Below are 27,321 nucleotides of genomic sequence, written 5' to 3'. Positions count from 1 at the left end.
TGCAGTTCCTGTAAACAAGTTTGACATGCAGACTCCATCCTGCCACTTTTCTTCCCCCTTTAAAGAAAGCAGATCCATACTTTTTTTTTTTCCCCCGCTGAAGTGCCCTCAGCATCCACAGGGAAGGTAGAATGATTGAATAATTTGCCATATTATCTACCTTTCTAAGAGTGCTCTATGAACATCAATACTGTGTACTACTATCACCCAAGATTAAAGGAATCCACAAAAAAATCCCATTTATTACATCCTTATTTACAAATGGGCTAAATATTTTATGCAAACTTAGTTATCACATAAAACTGGGTATCATGTATTATTTTCTGTATTAAATGCAGATACTAAAAAAAGCTACTTCAAGGTTATAATTTTATTCAAACTGTATTAAACGATGTATTTAATATGTATACTGTACCATTTCATAACTGTACTTTGAAGCCCCAAAGAGGAGTTAGTTATCCAGAAAACATAATATACAATACTTGAAGCAACAAATATAGCAACACATTATCAAAACCCTTTGGGCAAGTTGCATACATGTAAGCAGATTGGCACAGATTGGATTTGACTCTCAACCAAGCTCGCAAGATGCCAGAGAATTAACCTTTAAATCCACCTTCTTACCTAAAGAAGCCTTCATGCAAGGCTACGTTTATCTCTTACACAAGAACACCCTAAATATGTTCTTGTACTGTCATCTATTATATAAGTACAAACTGTTCAAAATATAATTATGTTAAGTAATATTTGTAAGTAGAGTTCTCAACTTATTCATGTAAAATGTTCATAAATACACTGCAACCATCTCTGTTGTTACATCTTCCACATCAAATCCATATTATAAATACTTTCTATAAATATACCTACAGTGGGAAGTACTTATCAAAAATATATTTTATACAACATTAATTTTCCTCAGATTAACATGAACATTTAAATGAAAAAAAAGTTTGTCCTTTACATCCAAAGTAATTTTCATCACACAAAAAATAGCCACTGCAGCTATTCATGTGCAGACTGTTTCTTTGGAAATGTAAAAAGATGTTTAAAGATGTGTTGCAATTCAAAGAGGAAGATGAATCCAGTAAGTTTCTCACGGAATATACATTCTTTAGTTGTATATTTAGGATTACACTTTAAAGGATTAACATTCAATCAACGTTAGAAATCAGAAACCACAAATAACATATAAGTCACATGTACATCTCCAGTAGAAAGCCACACACTTTATTTTTTACATCAAAAATTTCACTAACCAACCAGATTTTGTTGTGGAATTATCAGTCACATCATAATATAATTAAAATCTAAAACAATGTCACAACGAACCAAACTTTTTTAAGAAACGGGGGAGACATTTCAGATATGGTTTACTTAATTCAAGCAATATACATATTTGATAAAAACTGAACTTCTCCAACAGCATTTGAAAATACTTACAGAAACTAATACCTGACTATTAAAGTCTATATGACCAATAAACTTAGGGCTATTAACTCCTGTTTAATAAATTAGAAATATGACTATATTAAAGTGTATGGCTTTAAATTAAGAACAGAATCTTCCAAAATGCCCCTTTACAAAAATCTGGCAATAACTGAAGTTTGGGATAAAATAAAAAGCAGCCAACTTCCATGATGTAATGTCAATAAACTATATTCTTGTTTGTTTACATCCTTCCTACTTTTAAATTTGGGTGGCATATATCTTTTGCACTGAACCGAAAAAAATTATTTCTCGTATTTCATGAGTATACAGTCTACCATAAGAAAAATGAAGTTTTTAGATCTGAAGCCTTCTACAAAGATAATCTACCCAAATGGTCCATATGAGTGACTGTAGGAAAGGTATGATGGCAAAAAGAGGTCTCTGGTCTCTAATTATGACTGGATTTCCAGACTTTCATCTTGACAATCCATGAAGAAAATCAACCGACATCAACTTCAAGTTTCAGAGAAACAAGTCTTGAAAATACTCATCAAATTCCTCCTCCCTGTAAAAAAAAAAAAAAAAAAAAAGTCAAAGAAAGTTCTGCTTTGGATCTGTACCTAGAAGATAATCTTCGTATGAAAAAGATTTAGCAGACTTCTGATTAGAATTTTTAGCTGGTATAGATCATTTTGACTTATTCACTACATTCCAATACCCTTCACATTTCCCTATCTGTGTAACAGCAGTGACATAATTTGACATAATTTTAAATGTCAGAATATTCATCAGGATATTCTGCTCAGGAAAAATCTCTGCCTTTGCAGTTCTGAATGGATGCTGTTTTACTAGTTAAAAGTTCACTAGATCAAACCAACCGTGATTTTTCATCTGCTTCTTCTAGAGGACCCTTCCAAAAGTCAGCATCTGAAGGACCATCTTGTGCATTGCTGTTATCTGAATCTATAAAAAAATTTAAAATGCTTATGAAATAAATTTTAAAATAATTTATAATTTTTTAAGTGTAGATGGTATGCTGCTAGGAACAATATTTAATTGTAACCATGAGAATAAAAAGAACACTTTACTGTGCATAAAGTGAAAATGAAAACATTTTCCAATGTTATTCAATACAGCATCAAAAATACTCTTAGATATCATGAACAAATATTTTGACCAAACATAACAACAATCACGTCAAAACACTGATCTTGATACAACAGCAGCATAGCACTTTGTTCCTAAAATTAAGGGTTTATAATTACAACCCCAGAATTACAATACAGTTTCAACTCATGATATTAAATGAATTGATTATTTACTTCTATTTGAATGACAACTTTTATGAATTGTGACTTATCAGTGAAATTGTCAGAATATATGGATTACTGCATAACTGTTTTGTTTAACTATACAGAAGGAGTGAAAACCAAAAACGAGATGCCCTGGTCTAAAAAACCCCAATTTTCCAATAGAAGCTTTCCTGACAAAGCAGAGACTTTGTGCATGGTACAAGTCATAAGAGCACTGCTTCAGGTCTTCCTGTATCTAGCTGGGAAAACCTAGGTGCTGAGGACATTCCTAAAAATGTATAGCACAGCAGAGGAATCAGTGAATCCCTTCTAGACAGTCTGCAGCAACAATTGGCATGACCAGGAGATGGGGCTTGTTTCATCAAAAAAGAAACTGGGGACTGGAATTACTGAGATACAGAGACAACCACTACCTAAGGAGTCACTGAGAGTATCCACCCACAAGTAGGTCTCTGAGGTACTTACAGGTGGTAGCTGGAAAATACTTTAGTTAAAGCCCAGGATTTATTTAAAAATGTATTTTTTTTTGAGCAGAGTACATATTACTAGCATTCCTTGAAGGGAAATGTAGCAGTAATTTTATCAGAAAAGTACTTTCTTTACACAGCACATATTTGCATACCTAGACCTGTGCAATTATTAACAATGTACCCGTTTTTGCACCCTCTACTCTTTTCTGGAACAACCTGACCTCTCATTTTTCTGATTATTTCCATTCTGTTATCTGCCCACATTTTTATTCCTTACTTAAACTTAAAAGATTTCTTTCTTTAAATTCCTTACAGTTTTTCTCCAAGAATTTGTAAGTAATTATTCTGACTCTTCATATCTCTGCTTGTTTTCACACAGCATTCTTATCATCTTATAAAATATTAAAACTGCCAGTGAATAAAACTAAGACCAATGACAAATGACCATGAAATAATACAACTTATTACAAAAACATAAAATGCCTTAAAATGCATATTAAAATAACGTTACCTCTATCAGAATGATCTGAATCTTCTGAAGAAACCTCATCTGGAAAGAAACACCATTTAAAAACAGTAAGCTTATCTTGGTTTTATCCATTATCTTAAATTGTTTAAAAGGATATTTCTATCACAACATATCCTGAGATCTGTGGTGTAAAAAAGGTTATCTAACATTTCCACAAGGCTTTCAACCCCAAAGCCTCAAGGAATTAAATACTTCACAGTCTTTTCTGGTATGCAATGTCCAATTCTTGGACAAATTTTTCTTGCCATGCACACTTTTCAAAAGGCGCTCCCTCTCTGTAAAATGTAAGAAATTTATCTTTTTTTCTCCAAATCTATCTTTTTTTGTGCACCTAGGAAATTCTACCTAAGAAATTTATCTTTTTGACTACCTGTGTTACACAGTCAAGAAATTTACATATCTATATTTATAGATAATTATACATCTATATCTACACATATGTAGCTATAGCAAAACTAAGATTCAACTAGCATATCTGAATATTTCAAAAACTGAAGGTCTAAAATTTAAAATTTACCTTCATGGGTCTTTTTTTTGGACTTCTTTTTTGCTGAACAAGATAATTTTGCTTTCTTAATTTTTGGCTCTTTAGAGTTCGGTACAGCTGTCCCTCTTTTCTTGTGCGCTTTGACTTCTTTCCTCCTTAAAAAAATGAATGTACACCTTCTCTATTATATGTACTCCTCAAGCAACAGTAAATCTTAAATATTTAATTCACTCAAACAGTTGTCTTTTTTTTGAAAGCTATCACTAGTTAAACTGAAAAAAAAAATAGTTAAAATGAAAAGTGCTACAGAAACACTGGAGCTCTATAGCTAAAGACAAAGAACAGGAAATGCTAAAGCTGCTAAAATGACACTGATGCAGGTAACAAACCCAGTGAATTGGCAATGAAAGATTAAATAAAGAAAATAATTTTATAACATGTCAAATTCTTATTTATATTGAAATCTTATTTTTTTATTTTAGTAAACGATTTTGTATATATGTAATGAGAAAAACACAGTTAATACAGGTTTTTAAATATATTTTCATATTTGATAGGGACAAAACCTGAGGTAGAAGAATCTCAAGCCTAAGAACCTGCTGCAGACCAACAACCTACGTATTTTATCTTCAGCATTACTTATACAAGCTTATTGTATGAACATAGGCTAACTTTTTCCTGCTTCTTTACAGAAGAAAGTGACTAAAATTGTTTCAAAGTATTACTCTGCAGCTGACAAAGAGAAAATGTTTGACCATGCTTATTCTGAATTCAAGTGGTTTTACAACTTTAGTTCCAAAAAGAAGGAAGACAAATCAAACTAATCTGTGTTAGTTAAATCTCCTTCTCAATATGTATCTACACAGTGCTTTAATGAAACTGAATATGAATTAACTTTTAAAATGGATTAATTTACTATCTTGGATATATCCATCTAGACACACTTTTGATTTGTGTTACTTTAAAAAAGAAATCATCATTTCCTAGCTCAAAGGTTTCCCTTTCATATGCTTTTCAGATAATCGTACGGCTTAATTACTGAGCCATGCAACTGAGTTAAAGCTGCACTGAGATTCAGAAAATCATAAAAACTGAGTATCAGTAGTTGTGGAATTCAGTAAGATTATAAATTAAAAAAAACAAATTAAACCTTAATGCACACATTTTATAGGTTCAAAATTCACTATTTTTCTCTCCTATTAATAAGTGATTTTCAAAGAAGAAAAAATACTCAAATTCAAAATTTCAAAGCATAGTCACTTGACTCACACATAAACCCATTATTTTTAAGAAAAGGAAAAGTATTACAGCTATTACACACAACAGAAGAGAAAATAAAAAAAGGACAGAGTTTTGCATAAACTTTCAGAGAAGAAAAATACTCACTGGGCTGAAATTAAGCAAAGGAAACTTTTGTGGGGGTAGGGATGGGATTCTTCCAGTTTGAAGGGTTTTGTACTTTCATTAGCACAACAATATTTAACTCTCAATAGTGTCAAGCCAGTGACTTTTTAAGAACTCCAGAACTGAATCTATTTCAGAATAAATGAAGTTCCTAATCATCTAGCTGAAGCTTTCCCCCTATTTGTTGTTCATCATAACTGTAACCTATCAATAATTCAGCCCCCATATTTTCAAAGTATTTCATTACCGGTGATGAAAATTTAGTTTGGAGGAACATTTTGGACACAGTCCTGAAAAAGAGAAGATGAGAACATTACACCCATGTATTTGATAAGAATAATTAATGAAATTTACTAATACATATATAAAACTAGATAAAACACCATCTTCCAATTTCAGTAGCTTTTCCTTCAAAACAAAAGTTACAGTGTAATTGCAGCCAGCATTGAGAAAAATACCACGATAATCTTCAGTACAAACCCAGATTTTACTAAACCTAGAGAAAGACCACAGGTTTAACACTGGCAATTCTTCATAAAAAAGTATCAGTGCTTATGACATACAGATATCCCATTTTATGGATCTTTGTGGACAGATCAAATTGTGCTACAATTATACCAAAGACCTCTTAGAGCTTTGTCAGAAACCAAGTGCTACCACACGGAGTGTCTTACGCACAAAAGAAGAAACACCATCAGCTTGTTTCACACAAAGTAACTGTAAACTGCGGTAAGTTTAATTATCTGATAAACATATCAAACTCTACACAATACTGAGTAAGAAAATCCCACTCAAGAGGCAAGAATGGAAAAGGCAGTGATTTAATTAAAGTTAGAATGTTTGAAAAACTTAAGTATTAAAAATAAAAGCAGTAGAGCTGAACATGTGCAAGAAGTTGTCTGGTCCAAAGCCCTGACTCCTAATCCATGTAACTGATTAAGCAACGACAATGATGAAACCCTCCTTGCGCCGCAGTTTTGTCTGTTAAAACTAGACATGCTTGTATACAAAACAGCTTATAGCCAGTTATTCTAATTATTATGACACCACCAATTATACAGCATGAAGTGCCCAACCTGGAACAACTCTGTCATGTATAATTATAATAGCCATTCTCTCTAAACCAAGACCATCATACTACCTGTAATTAATTTAACCAAATTATCTCTTATTCAGCATTTTCCATTTTGCATTAACTAATAACATTATCATTGGGTCTCACTTGATAGCTTTTAAAGCACAAGATATTTGTCTTCTTTTAAGTGTACATATCTTCAAGGGCTGACTTACTCAATTTCACAAGTGCATTCCTCTTTTCACCATGTTCAACGTAACCAAAATTCACTTCCCAGCTCTTCAGGCCTTCTTTCTCATCACAGTGCTTGTTTCCACAGGAAAACTGACCTTTAAAGAGGTCAAAAACAGCAAACTGTGGTTCAATGATTAACATGCATAGGTTTGGGGTTGTTATTTCCAGTTTTGCTCAGTTTTTGCTTCTCATTTTCTGTTTCTTTCAAAGAAAAAAGCATAAATCTAAAAGTAACACCTAGATTAAGGAAATTATAACAGATCATCATACTTGTCTAATATTGTGTATTTGCAAAGGAAACATAACTTGAACTGTGTTTTACAATGTATAGATGAAAGCATATGTTATGAAATAATAGGCCTAATACGGAACTCTGAAGAAATGAATGTCACTAGGATACTTTCTATATCCTGAATGATTATTTACTTAGCAGAGGATGATGGATCAGGAGGTGTGATTCAGACATGCATCTTTAATAACATCAAACTACTCAAAGTATCATTTTATGTACAAAATTAAGATGCCCATGTTCTTACTACCTTACTAGTTTCACCTGATACACTGGACATACAATTTGTATTCTAATGACTTTTCATAAACACTTTTCTTTTAAGAAAAGGAAATCCAGTTCTATGAGAAATCATACATTAGCTTTAAAAGCTTCCTTGGGTTTATTATGTTAAATACAACACTATTTTAAAATCAATGTTGTTTACACCACTGGATTCCAAATATTGCAGTAATAAAGATACATATATTCCTTTTGCAGAAGACTGATTTGTATGCAAAGCTGGCAATAAGGATGTGTATTAATAGGCTCACAAGCAGGACTGTTAGTGAACGATTAACCTCAGAAAATTCTGCTTAAGCTGCTAACTTAGCAGATCGGCAGTGTCCTCAGATACTTCAGTTCTGTGATGTAAAACCACTTGCAATGCTAAAACTTGAACCATAAAAACCCCAGGACTCCCATTTAAAAAAAAGTTTCAAATTAATATACATTAAGTACGTTTAACCCTATATAAGATATGGCTATCAGTACCTCATGTCATCAGAAGTAATTTATATCCTTTATAAAGAAGTAAAAATCTACAAGGAAAAATTTATACTATATAAAACTTTTTGGAACGTAACCAGACTCTGTTTACTTCACATCTTCTGAAAAAAACCCACATATTCAAACCTTGTCTTGAATACAGAATTACCCTCTTTCTGAAGGTTTTTTCAGCAGTATTTATCACTCTAGTACATCTGACTGTCATGAAAGCATTAAAAAAACCTTTTTTTGCAAAGAGATCATTATAATCCCCATCGTATATATGGAGAACCCAAATCAAAGGGAACTACGAACCAGATTATTTAGTACTTGAGACATGACTTTTCCCACAGTTTTATGTCCAAGAAAGGAAGACACAGAAACCAGCGTGCCAAGAGGATAGTTACATACTTTAATCAGCAAGAAAAATATACGTCGAAAATTCCATTTCCATCTTAAGTTTTGTCACCTTGCTATAAGCTGCAGGGAAGTTATTGCCTTCATGTTCAGAATTATAACTCTAATAATCTCGCTCTTAAATGCATGCTTTCAAAAACTACTAGCACCTTTTGCTTCTTGCAGAAGAGCAGAATAGGTGGAAAATATAAGTACTACAAGCTAAATAAAGTTCTGAAAATGAAATATACTAAGAAAATCTAGAGAGCCAAAAGGCTGATTTTAATGCATTTTGATCAGAACTCAGATGTACCAGATGGTGCACTATCCAGGTAGTGATACCGTGCCTATTTTCCATGGAGGAAATCGCTGAGAAAAAATAAATGGAAAGAGGTTTGAAAGAACATTTGTTTAAATAAGGTAAAACATATTATAGGTGAATTTATACATACATGAAATAGGCTAAGAAAGACACTACTATGATAAAAGTGAAACGTTAGTGCAATGAAATAGTGAAAAAAATGAGAGTAGATCAATTTGCAGGTATTAAACCCTATTTTGCCAAATAATATGTCTGGTTTGAGTATTTTACTACTTAATCTACAAATAAAGTAAATAGAAAACAGCAAATATGCCCCCATGTTCAGCTTTGCTCTTTCTGCATATTGCTGAAAAAGTTCTATTTCACCTCTACTCAATGAACTTGTTACCTATTTTCCTACAGAAAACTTTCACCACTATAGCCTTTTGCCTTTTATTTTAAAGTTTTATGCCATACCTTACTATTCATGCTTTGAAAGTAGAGAAAAAGTAGTTAGGAAGGCACGTCAAACGTATATTTTAAAGAGCTTAAAAGCTTTTCATTTCAAGGCTTTATTTTCAGACCAACTCATGTGCCTACTTATTCACTGACTTATGAAATTTAAAGTAGGGTTTGTACCTTAAGATTTTAATTAAGAAAATGCCCATTTTGTGGAACCATTCATTGAAACTAGCAATGTATTACACCATTAACCGCCATTAAGGTTACATTTTACAGCAATCTCCAATAGGACCTTCCTTCAAAACACCTATGGCAAAAGAATGGAGTGAGAAAGAAAAGAAGAGAAAGAAATAACTGGCATTTACAATTAGTAATACAAGCGATACGTCTCTTTGCACTCATCCTAACCCTTCTTCTCCATGACCTTACAAAGACAGGCACTGAAAACAAAGCAACCAAATGTGAGTAACCCATTCTTATCTTCCCTTCTTAACATACCCCAAACCATAGTACAATCCACCAGCAGTGGTTCTCCTCTCCACTATTACTGTCACAGCTAAAATAAGCACATGCTCTCCTTTTTTTAATGTGAATTATCAGACAGGTAGGTATTAATGATTTATTACATTTAATTAAACCAATTTATATTACTGATTTATACTTAAAAATAGCAAAAGAAAGGCATTAAAGACTCACGCCTTTTTAAAGTGCATTTGAAACTGCACTTGAAAAGCGCGTCTAATACACAAGGTTGAATTCTTGCGCCCCTTAGTGGTGAAAGATACTACTTCTCAATTCTTACGTTCCAATTGTGCACCCTCCATTACGATTTCATTAAAAAGCTTAAAACATGTAATTCTTCAGTTTCTTCCACATTTTTAAATATGGAGTACCAGATATTAAAAGTACAATGCAGCTTTAAATTCTTTTTCCCCATGAAGACATAACTGTTCATAAATTACTCATTTCTCATTTAATTTTAATTATCTTTTTAAAGCATTTGATAAAGAATATATCAAATATAACTATCTGTTAATATAATCTGTAGTGCAGAATGCAACATATGACAACAACTACCTTTAGGAGCTCTAATCTTTATAGCTTAAAACCCCCCACCGTTAATGTTCACACTTCCTCCTGTGAAATATAATTTAAAAAAAAAAAGTCTATTTCTAAATTCTTGTAATATATTACCATGAACAGAGCTGTTTACAGAACTGTTCTGATCAACAGTATCACTCCATGCAATTTCCTTGCATGTGCATACATGACTTCTGAAAACCATATGTATGTGTGAAGATCTACCAACAGTAACAGCAACACATTCACATCATTTTCTTGCTTGTTCAGCTACTTGAAAAAGTCCATGCACCCAGGCCATGGAATAGACACCACTGTGCAAAGTCCCAGTAACACATCGGTAAGAACTCACACATAGAAGGAGCCAGAATAAGCTACTGATTTAGAAACAGGATTGGGAGACATGACAACCATTCCCACTGAATGCCACTAAAGCTTTCAAAACCAATTTAGCCTAAACCAGACATCACACATGGAACTTTTTAATTAAAAAGTTAACATTTTGCAAAACAGCACTGGAGAAACTGTTAAGAATATTATTTCCTAAGGAAATATATTGATTTCAATTAAAGGTATCAAAGACTAATGAGGTAACATAGAATGACTGGAGAAAAGCAGCTAAAAAACATATCCATGAAATTCTCCATTATCAAATGCATTATGTTGGTGTTCACTGCAAATCTGACCTTGTGAAAATAAAGCATATGTTCTCTTAATTTTAATATATGCAGATCAGTGTGCATTCTAGATCTATGTGGCATAAACCAGCAAAGTTAGAAGTTAGGTCAACTTATTCTCCATTATTATCTGATAATCTTATCAGTATTGTCAAATACTATCTCACAAAATTATGTCAAAACACAGTATCAAGGAGAAATGTAATATAAAATGAAAGACAGCATTACCTTTTCCTGAAATTACTTCTTTCTCATGTCGCCATCTAAATCCAAACTGTTAAGATAAGAACCAAAATTAAGTTGTGAACAGTCAATGTATTCAGTAATGTACAGACTAATTTCAGTTGATTGATGTCCTGCATGTGGTTCATCCAGTCAATTCTGGTTAGTAAAATTTAATTTCTTTCTCTATTAAAAATATCTGCCTCTGCACACCAGAGGATTCAAATTTACACATGCAATTCAAATTCCAGTAGATGTTGTTCAGTACTGACCAGCAACTTTCTAAAAGGCTTCATACCAGGCAGAAGAACAAATAGGAAATTCGGACAGACTGACTTTACTAGATACTTCATTGCAATTTTGTCCACACTACAAACTGAGAAGACCACCGGAATACTGAAAAGTCGTATTAGCACGTATCAATGGATCACCTCTTACACCCTAAAGACTAAGGCCAAAAAAAAAAAAAAAAAAAAATCAAGCCAACAAAGTTGTATTTCTCTTTACATTGCCTAGAAACTTCACATGTAGATAACACATCTACTATTTTTGTTTTCTAGTAGAATCTGCTTCATCCTCTCAAAATGGTAAGTAGGCTAGTGAAAAGATTGAAGATGGAAGGAGTGAGAACAGTCAATTTTATTTTCACTAACAAGTAGAAAGAGCGGATTAAACTGAGAGGCATACAACTTCTCCAAAAAGGGCTATCTTGTATTTTCATTTAAAATTCATCGACACAGGATGACAAGATAAAATTGCTGCTCTGTAAGCAAAGCATGGAAGACTCTGAACATCGTGTTAAAAGATGGGGAGGCAAGAGGGGAATGAAGGGTTACAAAATCAAAGAGGTACAAAAATGGCTGCCATCTTTGGCACCTGAGTTCCAAAACATCCTTTGGAAGACAAACCTTCTCTTGGTGCACTCATAGACTGAACCCACACAAACGTGCATTTTGTAGATGCAGTGGCATAAACTCTGTACTGGATTGATTTTCAATGTTTTTAATCTAATTTGAAAACACTGTACAGAAGTACTGGTATCTATTGCTGTGTGTGGTCTTTAATGTTGTTGGGTTTTTTAATAAATCATAATAATTCTTCATCTGAAGAGCAACAGCATGGAGTTCTCATGCATGAAGCGGTATGTGGTTCAAAGATCAGAAAAAACAGGGAAACAAAAGTTTTGGCTTTTAAGAATACTAGCATACAAATGCTTTGCACCTTAATAAAAAAGCTGAAAAACCTGAACGGAAAGACACCAGTAATCAACTGTTTTGTTGGCACTGATTTTCCCCAAGTCAATATATTACATAGAAGATGTCTAAGAAAACTAAAAATTTGTACACCAGAAAAAGTATTTGCCTCTGTAAATCAGTCCACTAATTTTCAAACTGGTATTATAACATAAACAATGTTTTCACACCTACTGGTTTCACTGATAAATAAATCACAGAAGATCAGGTTCTGCTGTGTTGAGTTCATGATGACAGTTTGCTGTCACACATTGGCAGTGTGGTCTAAAGTACCATTACACCACTCACACTCCAGTCAAACAAAAATTAAGCAATTGTAAAAAGCAAGTAGTGTGCTGAACAGTTCAGTGAAAACAGAATGTAAACTACATCTGTAAATGTAGAATTCATGATGGAAACCAGCTGATCCAAAGAGTGATGGTAATTGGTTTTGCCTTTTTAAAGGATATTTGCTGTTTTACAGGGTATTCTGATTCTGAAAAGCTTGTGATGCAATTGAAAAATACTGCAAGTTTATGATTAAACATCAACAGTATTTTTGTCACCGATTTTGCACGTGTGTGCTGCTGGCAATAAAGAGTATAAAACAATTTGACCTTATTTGCATGTTTGCTTTTTCATAATCCATCTGCTACTTCACCAATCACCAAGTTATCCATGCTCACTTTTGCTACTGAAGTAGACTTTTATACAAATTTTCCCTCACAGTCCAAACTTGACTCAACAAGATATAAATCAGATTATATCCTTACAGAGCATTTCTGTAATAATATTGAGAAAAATAAGTAAAATAGAAACAAGGAGGGAGCTAGAACCACCTGTAGTGCATCTAGGACAAAAGTTGTCCTCATCCGCATTCATTTTTGCCAAACATTCTTCTACCAACTAGTGGAAAATGACCAAGGCTAAGAAGAAACAATAAACCAAAAAGTAAATACAACTGAACTCCCGTAACTAAGCTAAAATATCAGGATCAGATTAAACTATATAGGAAAATTAAAAATTAGAGTAGGTTCTTGAATAGTCAGCCTGCAATATTAAGGAATGCAAAAACATCGTCAGCAGACAGCATTTACTCTGCCTCATATTCTCTGTTAAACAAGTTCAACAAGTTCCTAAATGAGCTATTTCTACAAGGTAGACCAGGACCAAGTAGAACAACTCCAAAACAGATGCATTACAAGAGTATCAAATGGCTAACTTCGTAAGAAATGATAGCTTTAAAAATGTGAAAGACCATTTAATATCCATAAACAGTAACATTCCCAAATTACATATGGACTGCTTGTATAATATGCATTGGCTGCAGCAACAACTAACATGTCCACAGTCACCTCTTCCATAAAAAAAGAAATGTATTAATCTAGACAACATTCAGGAAAAATACCATAGATATTTTTATTTTCACATGAAAACCTTTATGCTGAAAAACAATGACAAAAATGAACATATTAACATTACCAAGTGGAAGACAAGTTGGCCTAGAAACCTGAAAATTATCTGGAAATGAAAATAAAAGAATAAAATGGATTCTGTCTAATGAGCAGGCGTCAGACAGATTTCATTTCTTAGCAAATAGGAGACATTTTCAATCTGTTAAGCTACAAAAGAAAGTACAGAGACAGCAAATAAGAAGAACCCTTCTAGGAAAGTAAGACAGCAAAGAGAACAGAACATTTCTAGTCCAATGAGTATCAAAGTAAAACTTACATGCAGAGCACTCTCCCTTACTGCACTGCAAAACTGACAATAGAACTAAACTACCTGACAATACAGACAGTCCTTTATCAGCCTCAAAGCTTGCAGACAAGATGCACTGAAGGTTCAAAGACAACCTCGACCTAAAAAATTCTTATCTAGGGAAAATGCAAGAAGTAACAGACCCATCACAAGCAAGAGCTATCAGAGCACACTCTTCCAGTGTCTCTAAGCAGGCTCACACCAGAGGGTCACCTTGGCATTTCTCATTAAAAGAGAAGGAAAAAGATTATATGTCCTAACTACACAAACAAGAGTGGGATTGTGGGTCACAGCGTACAATCTGCCTGTGGTGTCAGCAACCAAGGTGAGTGCCAGTGTGCGAGTGAGTGTGCGAGCACCAAGCCAGACTAGCCACCAGCTAGGTGAAGAGGCCTGGGAGCAAGGAGGGTGAGCGGGTCTCCACCAGCCAGCTCTGGTGTGAGAGCACCTGTGTACCTGTAAGGATGAGAGCACAGGGGGACCTGCTATGGGACCAGGGGAGTCCCAGCCATCTCTGTGTGTGCGTATGTGTATATGCACACACATATATGAGTGAGACAGTCTGAACCAGCGACTGGAGTGTGGCTGTGGCCTCAGGAGTTCATACATCTTTGGGCTTCTTACTGTTACCTTTTGAGCTTCGGTCTTTGACAAGGTGCTCTGCTTTATTTTCCAGTCCTCAAGACAGCCCCTCCCATGAAACTGGTCCTTATAATTATCCAGTACTTAGGAAAACTGTCTTTTTTTCCCAGAAGTTCTAAATGAGATTTGAGCTACAATCTCTATGCAGAGGTCTTTAGAAGAATTAGCTGGCTCAAAGATTCTGCCTAGTAGCAAAATAATTACAGTTGTGGAAAGACAGATGAGTACATATGTGCAAGACTCAATCTATGCAAAAAAAAAAAATATATATATTAAAAACACCATAGAAAACTATCTCCGACTTTACTTTGGCACCACCTAGCAGGATATAGAATCATAGAAGCACAAAACAGCTCAGGTTGGAAGGGAGCTCGAAAGATCATTTTGGTCCAACGTTTTGTGGGAAAGGGAACCTAGATGAGATTATCTAGCATCCTGTGCAATCGCATCTTGTAAACCTCCAATGATGGGGACCCTACCACGTCACTGGGGAGGTTGTTCCAGTGAAATAATGTTCTCACTGTAAAAAATTTTTTCTTATATCAAAATGAAGCATCAGCAGCATCAACAACTATCATACAAAAGGTTGGCCAGCTGAGATGCTTGTTACATACACTGCTCCTCTGATAGCATCAGCACTGCAAAGCAGAAGGCACAAGGGGCTAAAGATATCCAAGTTTCAGTTTCTGGAAATGCAGAAAAAGAATCAAGGCAAGAAAAATCTGAAGCACAGACTGCATTCCATTGGTGTGAATGGGATCAGCAGTTTATTTCTGACTTCCAAGAAAAAAGAATGCTTTGACACCCTTCCATACCAAACATGGGCATGGATAAATCAATAATTGAGAAAAATCTCATTTTTTCTACTTTTCTAAGAACTTCTAAGAAAGGACTCTCACGTGATCAGAACGTATTTGCGAACAGAAATCATAACCTGATATGAGAGAACAAATTATACGATACAGCAGAATTATACTGACATGGCAATTCCAAAAATACAGGTAATGACTTATGAGCGTAAATAGGAATTTCGAGCGACCTCAAAGTTGGGACAGCCACATTTGAAGTCTGACAGGAAAACACTGTTCACACAACACACACACACAAAAAGTAAAAAAAATAAAGGGAACTGGGGCTGAACAGTTTCCCACAAAAGATAGCAAACATATGGAAACTTGGCACAGTAGCGAAAGAAACAAAATCTGTAAGCATGCTCAAGGGAAAAATCAGTTGGGGGGCGGGGCAGAGATTGGGGGATATGAAACAGCTATAGGAAAATAAAATCAAATTTACTCAAAAAAAAAAAAGGAGGGAAGACATCTTTAGCATTTTACTTTTTGTTAATTTTCATTTAATTTTTGCATTTTTCTGTTCCAGTATTCTTTAGAAGGCTATCATCTTTTCTGTTTCATATTAAGAGTTTAAGCCCAGTCCTTGCAAACACCAGTGAATGTAATTTTCAAGATCACAAACAGTCTCAAAGAACATTATATAGACACTGTTTGCAGGGCTGGGTTGTTACTATGTGCTAACAACACTAAGGTTCATTTGAGTTCAGCAACACTCTTTGCAAAATCACAATAGAAAATTCACGTATTCTTTTTGACTAAGAGGTTAGTTAGTCAAAAACTTACAAACGACAAATGCTGTTCCAGTTAAGAAGAAAAACTGGTGCTGGAATTGGGCTGTTTCTCTTAAGAAATTCTATTTATTTAGAAGGAACATATAAATCCTGTTTCCATAAACAGAAGAGAACCACTAGCAAAAGATGCTGATTTAGAACAGACATTTCAAAAACTGTTTCTGCCAGCATCCAAGTACAAAACTCTCTCTTTTTAGACACTTTTTTTTTTAAACTAACATTCCCAGGGATTTTTCAGGCTTCATCTAGTGCTTCTCTCGAGGCAAACTTCTCTAGCCTTCTCTACTTAACCTCTCTGCATTTTCTGCCTTTCTTACACACAATGTATCTCTTCATAAAACACCATCTGACAGAAATGCTCCTATTCCCACAGAAGCACATTTTTGGGGCAGTGGCAATGCTTGGATTCAAACTGCTGCTGCTTATTAAATAACTTGACAAGTTCTCACAACTCTCTTTCTAGGGAATGGGTAGTAACACTCTGGTTTCACAACATATCCACAGTCATAAGGCAATTTTTAAAAAGGGACATAGTTTAAAACCAAGATGATTTACAATAATGAAACATACCTTATTCTCTTTGTATCTGCTGAGATCTCCTATACAGTATTCTTTGAACAATTTATCATAATATTTCTTTGCAAGCCTCTTCTCCCTATAACAAAAGGTATTCTTTTTAATTAAATATAGAACATAATATAATTCATTTTACATTATGATGACATTAACAAGACAAAGACATGCTGTTTCATCCAAAGAACACAATTTGCAGAGCTAGAAACGCAACAGAAATACACTCATTGAGCTAAGGGGTAATTTCCATAAAACTGGACAAATACATCTAAAATATATCTACAGCACAAATTAAACTATATTTTTTTCAAATTAGGTTTCCTTCAGAGTTTTCAGAACAGTCATTTGGATCTCAGAGAATGCACAAACACTTAGTTCTTTCTACCAGCAATTCATTCTGCCACTGAGCAATATTACAATATTAAACACCTCCTAAAGGTCTTTTATTTTTAAATGCATTAAAGATCAAAGAATGATCACTAAGTATGCACAGTAATTCTTAGTAGGGGACACCACAAATTTAGTACAAGTGATCTAAAAATAGCATGTTCTATAACAGTGCCAAGTACCAATTCATGTCCACTTCATCTTCTTCATTCCATAGGAATCTATGGTTTTCTCTGATAACATCAAGATCCGTCTTGTCATTTGCTCTATAAAAGGACACATTTTTTTTTTAGTTCAATGTAACATTAAAATGAAAAGTCAGCCAAATAATAATTTGGTAAACATCAGTATCTCACAGTTGTGATCTCCACCTCACCGCATAAAGGAATATATTGCTATGCAATAAGACTATAAAAAATTTATTCCGTGGCATACCTTTTCCCAAACGAAAAATTCACAGTGGAAAACCGCCACTGAAACTGTGGATGGCTTGACCCTGTCTGAAAATACTTTTTATACTTTTTACTGAAGACAGTAATGTTAGAAGGCAGTTATAGATAGCTCTGAAGAAGGTGATCATTATTCTGGACAATGGATAGCAATTCTGCACATTTCAAAAGTATTTCAGATTGTTATTTTGAAGGTACTGCCAGATATCTCTCAATGTACCCTCAATTAATGCTCACCTGTCATCTTTCATTTTACATAACAAACCAAGAATAATTCAGCTCATGGTAAGTTCTTATATAAAAATAAGGTGCAAAATGAAACAAGGCAATTCTGTGTTTTGGATATTTACAATGACTGTTGTTACTATTTGTGACCAAAAGAATTAGTAATTTGATACATAGCCACATCCTCATCTCCCCCGAAAGCTATAATACATAATTAATGGCTTTACATAACAGGGGAGCTTTGGGGACATGAAGAGAAAGATCGCTAATGGTTCTTACCCAGAACGTCGGAAATCCTCTATTTTGCCACCATAGTATAATATGTAGTCATTCACAAACTTTTTATGTCTTTCATACTGAATAAACCAATTAAGGATTGTTTCAGAACTTATCTTCTCTTACTTTACCATAGTTTAAAACTAAAAAAATAAAAACTTTTTATATACTTAACAGAAAGAAGATTTTTTTCTCAAAAACAGTGCTGTAATTTCCACACAGACAGACATTAATTACCAATTTTTACTTAATAACCTCTCATAAAAGCTACTTTCCAAATACAGGAACTCAAGGCATTTCCATCTTCAAAACCTCATTCAGCTGCCAGACCTTTATAAAATTGTCTTTCTTTATCAAAGATGCTCTGTATACATATACATAGAAACTGGGTTCATTTTTTTTCAGCTGTAGTTTAGACAACAGCTTCTTAGTACTGCAGTTTGGTTTAAAACAGGTTTGTATTTTTGTGTTGTAAAAATAGTCTGGCTACTAAAATGGAACAGTTTATTACATTTTACCATCAACATACAAGTAAAAGTTAGCTGCTTTATTTTGGAGATGAAAATCATGGGAAAATATAGAATACTTATTTTAGAACGTTTTGGCCTCAGAGACATGATTTGAAACACATTTTGTACCATAATTTGAGAAAAAATATGTACTTACTTATTCAGAAAATAAGCATTTTCACAAAAAAAAAAAATATGGCTAATTTAAAATATTTTCAATTAACTTGTATAGTGTTTCCGAAGCAGCAAGTGAGGAAATACTTTATCTCTTGGTACATATCTGGCAACTACTGCATCAGTGTGAATAATTTGTATCAACCTACTATTTTGACATGCATTAGGATTTTATTGAGAAAACATTTTATTTTTCAAAGGCCCCCCAAAAAGTTAATTTAACCTCAGACTATGTCTTTTTTTTTTCTTTCCACCACAAACGGAAGGAACAGAGAAGCAAGCTGAGAAGGTTTAACTGGTACAATTAAACACATTTAACACAATGTACTATTTTGTGCTGCCATTTGAGTTACTAGGCATGAAGACTGCATAACAGTAAAGGTTTTAAATAGGAATCACTCAAAAACATTAGCAGAAACTCACAAAAGTCTCTACACAATGAACTTTGTAGTCATTCCAGAATATATGGGCTTTTTCTGTGGCTTATGACAATCTACAGTGTCAGTGAGACTGATTAAGACACATTCCCTTTACAGGCATACAATGGTTTATATAGCATCTGGCCAAATTCTAAGCAGGTTAGAAGTTACTTTCTGTTTACTGGAGTTTCCAGATTTAAGTAAGTCTTTCTGTATTTAATTAGTCTTTATTTTCCTATTTATTAACTGTTAATGCTGAAGAACAGCTATTTAAACAAACAAGGAACTGACGGTATTTCAGATACAGTCTGTCAAAGCATGTAATGACTGCCCCAGGCAAAAACTAAATAAAAGGAGAAAGGTTGTGATCTAAATAAGGTATAAGACTTTTGAAATATCTAACACATTGTTAAATTTCCAGTAGAAATGTATTTGTCCGAAGATAATAGCAGCCTTATATAGTTATGTTCTGTATAAACTCAACTGAAAGAGCAAAGTGTCTTTGTGCCAGTTTAAATAAAATTCACTGTATAATAATTTTGTCCCAAACAGAACAAACAAGCACATAGGAAGAATTTGGAAATGCCTCAACTGAGTAGAGGCATTCTCAGAGACATCTCAGCAACAAAAAGAAGCTAATTTGAAGAACAACTCAGTATCTGGTGCTGCACTGTCAACTGCTGTGATAACTGAGAAATCCCAGTATTTCACCATAATGGATAGCCTGCGCCCCACCTTCAAACATGTAGAGAAATGAAACAGAAGGATACAGCGTCCATCGCTATCAAGTGAAATCTTCTTTTTCTTGCTTCTTCCCTGTTAATAACAAATACCTTTGAGTGAAAGCTATCTTTACATTAAGTGAAAAATGGCTCACAAAAGCAATAGATTAAAGATACCTATCCCATTCTTCAGCTGCGAATTGTCTGTGAACCACACTGCCTTGTTTTGCTTTTTGGAATGGCTTTGTCAGAAGACCATCTTCCTTTATACTAAAGGTAGGGGGGAGAAAAGAAGAAAAGTTAGTCAAGAATTTTTCATACGGAAAAAAATTTCCGTATGCCAAACTTTGCACTAACTTGAGTGACAAAAACTGTTTATATTGCTAGTTTCAACATGAGTAAAACCAAACTTCAGAACCAACATCAGCTTAGACTTTGCTTCATTGGCAGAACAAGATCGAAAAGGCATTTGCTCACAGTTAGTATTTAAAGAAAACTGCTTAAAACAGCAATTTGTAATATTTATTTTTATCAATATTATCACTACAGAACCACAGTGAAGAAACCCTGAAGATTCCTCAGTTTCACTCTATGTTTAAAGTCCCCTATAAATCTCAGTTACGCAGCCAAGTAGGAACAGAAAGGACGGTATGTTCACTGAATAAGTGACTGCTAGCAACCCTATCCCATCCTTTCATGCTAATATCTCAATGCCTCATTACACAGCTCTGCCTCTCCTAGTGTAATCACAAGAATCACTAATTTAAAACTGAAGTACTGCATTGTGAACCATACTTGTCAGTGGGCAGCTAAAAATACTTTCAGAATTCAACAAAGTAATAAAAAGTTAAACATAAAGTGATGCACTTTAGCTAGTAAAAGGTGTATTTAGTTAGTTTCATTCCTCAAGAGAGGTGAAGAAAATATTTTTTTCCATAATTATCAGCTGGCAGAAAGAATGGAAGTCAGAAACCTGTAGAAAGCAAGCCAGGGCATTTATATTTCAAGCTATGGATTGCTCAAAAGGATCTGTAGGCACAAAATTCCCATAATGAGACTCCATAAAACAGCAATATGGAGAAAACTTAAGACTACTATTTTCCTTAAAGTGAAAATAAATATTATCATAGAGCAAGAAAAGGATATATACCTATACAGTGAACCCACATAAGAGCCCTACTAGGAATCAGCAATAGTATGCCAGAACAAGAGTAATGATGATATTTTTAAAAGGCTCATGATGGTTAGTTAATATTCCACCCAGGAAGTGGGATAGTATAAGGTGTGATGGCCTTTTAAAGAAAACAAAAATTGAACAAAACTAGTCACTGTTTTAATGGAGAGCAGCTATATTTATAAAATAAATGGAACAGCACAATGCCTGCTATTATTCCAATGATTAAAACACAAAATTTTTTTCCCCATAACGCAGTCAGACCCTACAAAACCCATTCTTTCAATTTTACTACAAAGGAAAATATGCAAGAGTCCTAGGAAAGTCTCCAGAAAGCCTTCTTAAATAAAGTCTAGTAACAGAGCAAGGGAGAAACAGGAAAAGGTAAGAAAAATATATGCATAATGTAGGCAAAATGTTCAGTACAGTCCAGAAAGTGCTGAAGGACTATGTTGCCAGAGCAAAATAAATACATAAATAAATAAAAATCTTAATAATAGAATGAGATCAGACTACAAAATTCAAGGTCACTAATTGTGCAAACCACTGAAAGAACTCACAAAGGTGATCTCAAATAAGAGATGTGTAGTTACATTTCAAGGATTGAGTACCACACAGTTCACCAATTCCCAAGTCTCTTCACAAATTAAATAATAAACAAGTAGCATCCGTTCTTCACTTCCTCCAAGCAGGTGTTTCAGATCTACAAAGTCTGCTGCCACTTGGCCTTTTTTGCCTTGCTCTCTTAGCAGTTCCATGTGTCCTGATGGATCACAGTGAAGTGAACAGCGCAGCCAACCCCAGCAGTTGACACTAATGCTCGGAAAAATGAAACACTCTGCTCTAAGAACTGAGGGGCATATAGACACCAGATGGACGTGGCAGAACGGATCTTAATCAGCTGCCCCTGGGAAACAACATGCTTTGGCAAGCTTAACTTGTGGAGATGAAGGATCAGAGAGATTGATTTTTCAAGAACTATTTCAACACCAGACTTCACATACCACAGCATAATCTTCTATAGACAGCAATAGGCAATTTGCCCAAAACACATAATGCAAGGTGTTAATTCTGTACTACATTACCTTTTCGCCTTTTGCACAGACTTCTCTCCATTCTCCTCATCACTAAAATCAGAATCATAGCCTCCACAGCCATGTGCCTGAAAATAATACACAACACAGTCAATATACCTGCTAACGTAATATGGACACGGCATAGCTAGAAATTAGTACTATCCATCATGCATAAATAAAAGAGCGAAAGACAGAGAGCAAGCGAGCAAGTGCAAATTCTCACATATGTCTAAACCAAACCAAATTCAACAGACAATGCAGAGTATATTCCAAATAACACAGGGCAAAGAAAGACATCGTCAGTCTGTCAAAACATCACTTTATAAATAATTGATGTGCAGATGTCCCCATATTTAATCTTCACATAGATTAAATATGCAGATAACCAGAAGTATGATAAACATGTTTGGTCTTTACTTTCAATCTCCCTTATGTAAGAAAAAGGTGAATATTTTCCCCAGCAGCTCCTTTCAGAGGGCTGGAGGACAGCAACTGCTGTGCCCACATCATAAACAAAGATGAGAACAAAAGTTTCTTGGGCTGTGGTACAACATTTTAGGCCATTACATTGATCTTACATTGGTAGCTGGAAAGCTGATTGAAATGATAAGTAAAATACAAATTAACAATATGCCTACAAGAATGTACTGTCTAATCAGCACAACATTCCTACCATGAAATGACATCTTTTTTCCCCACACACTTTGGGACTACAACATTGTCAAATTAATGCATATAAGAAAACCTAAATATCCTATATCTTAATGCCATCAAACAATCAAGCACTGACTGATATCCAGATCTATCACCTCCATTTTCCAAGGCTCAGTTACAGGTCCAACTCTTTCAACAGAAGTGGTGGCTTAAGTAGATCCCACCTCCTCTCCCTCACTCCTACCCTTGTACCTTCCTTCCAGTTGCTCAGTTACAGTTGTGAAACTGCACATGAACCAGCTCAAACAACTCACCCAAGTTACAAAGGATCCTATCCAAAAAAGATTATTTTAGCCCAGGTAAGTTTCCTGACAGTTCATCCAGAGCCCCCCAACCAGCTACACCAGCCAGCTGGAGGGGTAGCACAGAAAGAGGCCAGAGCTGGGAGCTGACACCAAAAAAGCATTTACACAGCTAGAACATTTACACAACTGAGCTAAACACAAGAGGGGTGGTTATTACACATCTGCATGGGGAAAGGTTCGACACATATTTCCTAAGTATCTTGGTAATTCAGACTGTGGATGAGAAAAGACACTGGGTTAGAAAACCAGTATATTTGATTCAGTGTTCCTGATTCCTACATCACCTACAATCATACTCCTCCTCAGATAAAAATCTGTGAAAAAAAAAAAATCTGCAAAAAAGACACATCTCTTCAGGATGTTTTTGATGAGGTGCCTTCTCTTGATGCAAATGCCTCCCAGAAATGCTATGCTGGAGAGTCAGCTGTATCCTCTACTGACATCAACAACTGGTGTGTATCGTGCAGAGTATGTAAAACACCATCTTCTCACACTGCTGGTGAAGGACTGATTTTTAAGATTTTTAAAAAATTATTTTTATTAATAATAATAAACTGCACCTTTTTTCCTTGCTTTAATACTGTAATGTTCCTTCCACTTCATCAACTCTTCTGAAGATGACATAGCTCTCATCTATGTATATATTTGAACAAAAGCAAATCAGAACTTTCTGATTTGCCTTCATATTTTCTATTTCCCAGGAGACACAAAAATTATGAGTTACCAAAAAAATACACAGCAGATGTCTGCAGTGTCTGGTGTAAGTGGGCCTCACGCCCTGGCAAAAGAGTAGCAATGGTGCAAAGTCCTCCCAGCACAGTCCTGTGATAATCCATGGCTCAGATGCAGGTCTCCTCGCTGAGGTGGTTCTAAGAGTAAGCCTGTCACTACTTTAATTAATGAAGTTTATGTGGTCTTTAAAAAAGGCTGCATACGTTATGAGTGTGCAGCAAATAAATTTATACTTGGCCTCTAAATTTTAAAAATACCATGGTAATCCAGTAGTTTTTTAAACGGCAAAAGTAGTGCTTCCCAGATGAACGCTTCCTTCACACTCAGAAGGGGAGAAAGTCCAAGCCAACACAATGTGTGTGAAAGTCAACATGAGACAGATGACATGTAAACAGGCAAGAAGAAAAAAGCTCGAATAAAGATTTTCCACAAGTGGTTGCCCCTGGATGATGGGCCCCAGGAAAGAAGTAGACATACTTGGTAATCAACTCCCAACTGATTCTGGGAATGACTCAAAAAAAAAAAAAAAAAAGGCAAGAAAAGCTGCTCCAACAGAGTCATACTGCAGGGCTCTCAGAAGTTGATGACTGTCTTCTGGAAAGCTGTGACTGTGAATATAAGGGCAAGCATGGCTAAGGTCTAGGTCCCGAGTGACTGCTTTTCTGACAGGAAAGCTCTTCACAGCTTCAGCCATTCCTCTGAACCACTACAATCACTCAAAGATAAATTCAGAGTGAAAAAGAGTACAACCCACGTCCTGACACTTCTAGGTCAGTTCTTCAAAGGCAACAGCAGGATGGGCAGGTACTGTACTGAAGCTGGGTTTGACATCAGGAGCTCCAGCAGTGTTGGGTGGCACTCCTGGAGACCGGGACTGAACAACTACTGACCTGATGCCTTAGGGCATTAACAAGATGACCTGATTTTTAGGTAGAACATAAAAATGAACTCCACCAAAGAATCTCATCCATAAATGAATCTTTCAATTTTGGAAGGACAGTGTAAACAGACACCGGCTTAATGTGAAATTTCAAGATTGATTTCTCCCCTTCTCCGCAAAAAAAGCCAAAAAACAATCCCAGATAAGGAAATTGTATTTAATATTAGCTGTACTAAAAGAGGGGCAGATACCAAAGCTTCGTGTCCAAGCTAGTAGATTTTAAGACGCATATGTAGACACAGACATGCAAAATTGTCAAGAAAATTTAAAATAACTACTTTCACTATTTGATAAACCCTTTAATATAATGTTCACTTTGATAGAACTCAGAATGCTTTTAGTAAATCAGTAGGGTAAATACCAAGCATGCTATCAAAACATGAACTCGAAAGCTACATAACTTAAATGGTACAGTGTATTTTGTCTGTTGCATCAGTTCTGAAGTTTTTTTCTCCAAACAACAAAACAAACTGAAACCATAAAACTACAACAAGTACCAATATGCTTTGGGATACATTTAAGTCACTGACATTTAAGAAATCCCAACATCTTAGATTAATAGCAAAGCAACTGGAGACAGAACCAAGCCCACTAATTTAGGACTCCTAAAAACCAGCACCTTAAAAACAGTAAATGTACAAACACTGTACCCAACCGAGGGCAGATAGAGGAGATATCAATACAGGACACTGCAGGCTCCCCAGCACAGCATTTACAAGTGTTTGCATCCAGCGAAAGCACCTCCTTTAACCCTCTCCACTGGGGCAAACACACATTAGTGAAATGGACACACCATAGTTCGTGTTGACTCCTGATCACAACACACAGCTGAACAGAAAACGACAGTTTGAAAAAAGAAAAATAAAGGGCAAAATAATCCTACACAACATCCCAATTCGTGGCTCATAACCTGAGCCCTAATCTTGCTACTCCCCTCACAAGTGTCACTCCCATCCTTCCCTTTATCTGCCCAGCACACAGATCTGTGCTCATGTCTGCTCACAGCACCGGCGTGGCCCAAAACAGCCCCGAGTGCCCATTCTGGTACAACCAACCTACTCTGGGAGGGTCTGAAGGGAGCATGGGATCTAGAACGGGGTTTGAGGAGCCATCCTGCCTGGATAAAGGGTGCCATGCGGCAGGTCAGCATGCTTCACTGCAAAATGCTCTTCCCACCTTGGTGTTGTCTTTGAGGCTTTGCAACCTCCACTTTGGGAAAAAACCCGAGTAGGTACAATCGGCTTCAAACCTACTCTTCCTTGTAAAACCAATTACGAGAAGTATTCGCATATACTGTACAGTGAACACCCCTAACAAAGAGAAAAGATACCCACTAGATAGTGCCCCTTTATTAAAGCTCTAAAACTACGAAAGGAGAAGCAGGAGTTAAGGGTAGGTAACAGCAGACCACCACGGTGAGGAACAGAACTTTGTGGGGCTCCACGGAGGAAAATCACACCGAAAAACGGCCCGTGTGGCTTCCGAAGCCGTTCTCGTGCCCCGAAAGCCGTCCAGCCCTGCCGCGGCCTGCTGCGCGGCCCGCCAGACCCGTCCCGCCGCCAGACCCGTCCCGCCGCCACCGGAGCGGCCCCGCGGCGGCCGCAGCCCCCCAGCTGCCTGCCCCCCGGCCGCCCGGGGAGGGCGGCTCAGCCCCTTCCCCGCACAGGCACGGCCTGGCCCCTCCGCCAGCCCCACCCCCGCCGCGATGGAGGCCGCGGCCTCCGACGAAGCCTGGTCGCCGCCCGCCCCTCCCCTCTGTCCCTCCCTCCCGGGCCCCACTCACGGCCGCGGAGAGGCGCAGCTGGTTGGGCACCATGGCGGCGGCGCGGACAGCGGGCTGGGGGCGCGGGCGAGGGGCGCCTCCACCGCCCGACCCTGTTCGCCGGCTGCGGCGCTGCTCCGCCGGCCGCTCCCGCGGGCCCCTCCCGGAAAGCGGAGGCAGAGGCGGAGCGGGGCCGCGCCGGGGCCTTCCTCCCTCCGCCGCCGGCGGGCGGCGCGGCGCAGGGCAGCAGGGAGCCGGCGGAGCGCGGCGGGGCGCCGGCGGGCGGGGGAGGGCGAGGGCGAGCCGGCAGGGGAGGGGAGGGGAAAGGCGCTCATCATGTTTAGGGGCGAGGGGAGTCGCCCTGCCTGGGAAACCGGTGCGCGGCCTCGGCTGCGGCGGTCTCCGCCTCTGGGAAGGTAGGACCCGGCCGTAGCGGCTGCCAGAGAGGCCTGAGCGAGCCCCTCTCCTCCCCGTCCCGCTTCGCCCCCGCAGC

At 36.5% G+C, this 27,321-nt stretch overlaps 1 protein-coding gene across 1 annotated transcript; it reads right to left on the bottom strand.

Moving 5' to 3' along the window:
* Positions 1–352: 352 nt before the first annotated feature.
* Positions 353–27,011, bottom strand: LOC141945967 (protein FRA10AC1). Its single transcript, XM_074874942.1, has 14 exons — positions 26,850–27,011; positions 22,385–22,461; positions 20,303–20,395; positions 20,174–20,219; positions 18,305–18,381; positions 17,534–17,617; positions 16,962–17,046; positions 11,121–11,166; positions 6,922–7,035; positions 5,879–5,921; positions 4,258–4,382; positions 3,723–3,761; positions 2,307–2,391; positions 353–1,993 (listed from the first exon to the last, which is right to left on the bottom strand). The coding sequence occupies exons 1-14, from the start codon at positions 26,880–26,882 to the stop codon at positions 1,951–1,953; spliced, it is 990 nt and encodes a 329-aa protein (XP_074731043.1). The 5' UTR covers positions 26,883–27,011; the 3' UTR covers positions 353–1,950.
* Between the last annotated feature and the right edge of the window lie 310 nt (positions 27,012–27,321).

Source organism: Strix uralensis, chromosome 7, assembly GCF_047716275.1.
Source record: "Strix uralensis isolate ZFMK-TIS-50842 chromosome 7, bStrUra1, whole genome shotgun sequence".
In the NCBI taxonomy this organism is placed as follows: domain Eukaryota; kingdom Metazoa; phylum Chordata; class Aves; order Strigiformes; family Strigidae; genus Strix; species Strix uralensis.
The sequence above is the reverse complement of the archived record's forward strand: the minus strand, read 5'-3'. Positions and strand labels throughout refer to the sequence as shown.

Coding starts and splice junctions, on each gene's coding strand:
- LOC141945967 (XM_074874942.1), bottom strand. CDS start 26,882: ATGGTGCCCAACCAGCTGCGCCTCTCCGCGGCC. Junction 17,618..18,304: donor GAGGATTTCCGACGTTCTGG/GTAAGAACCATT, acceptor GTCCTTTTATAG/AGCAAATGACAAGACGGATC. Junction 11,167..16,961: donor GCAGATACAAAGAGAATAAG/GTATGTTTCATT, acceptor TTATCTTAACAG/TTTGGATTTAGATGGCGACA.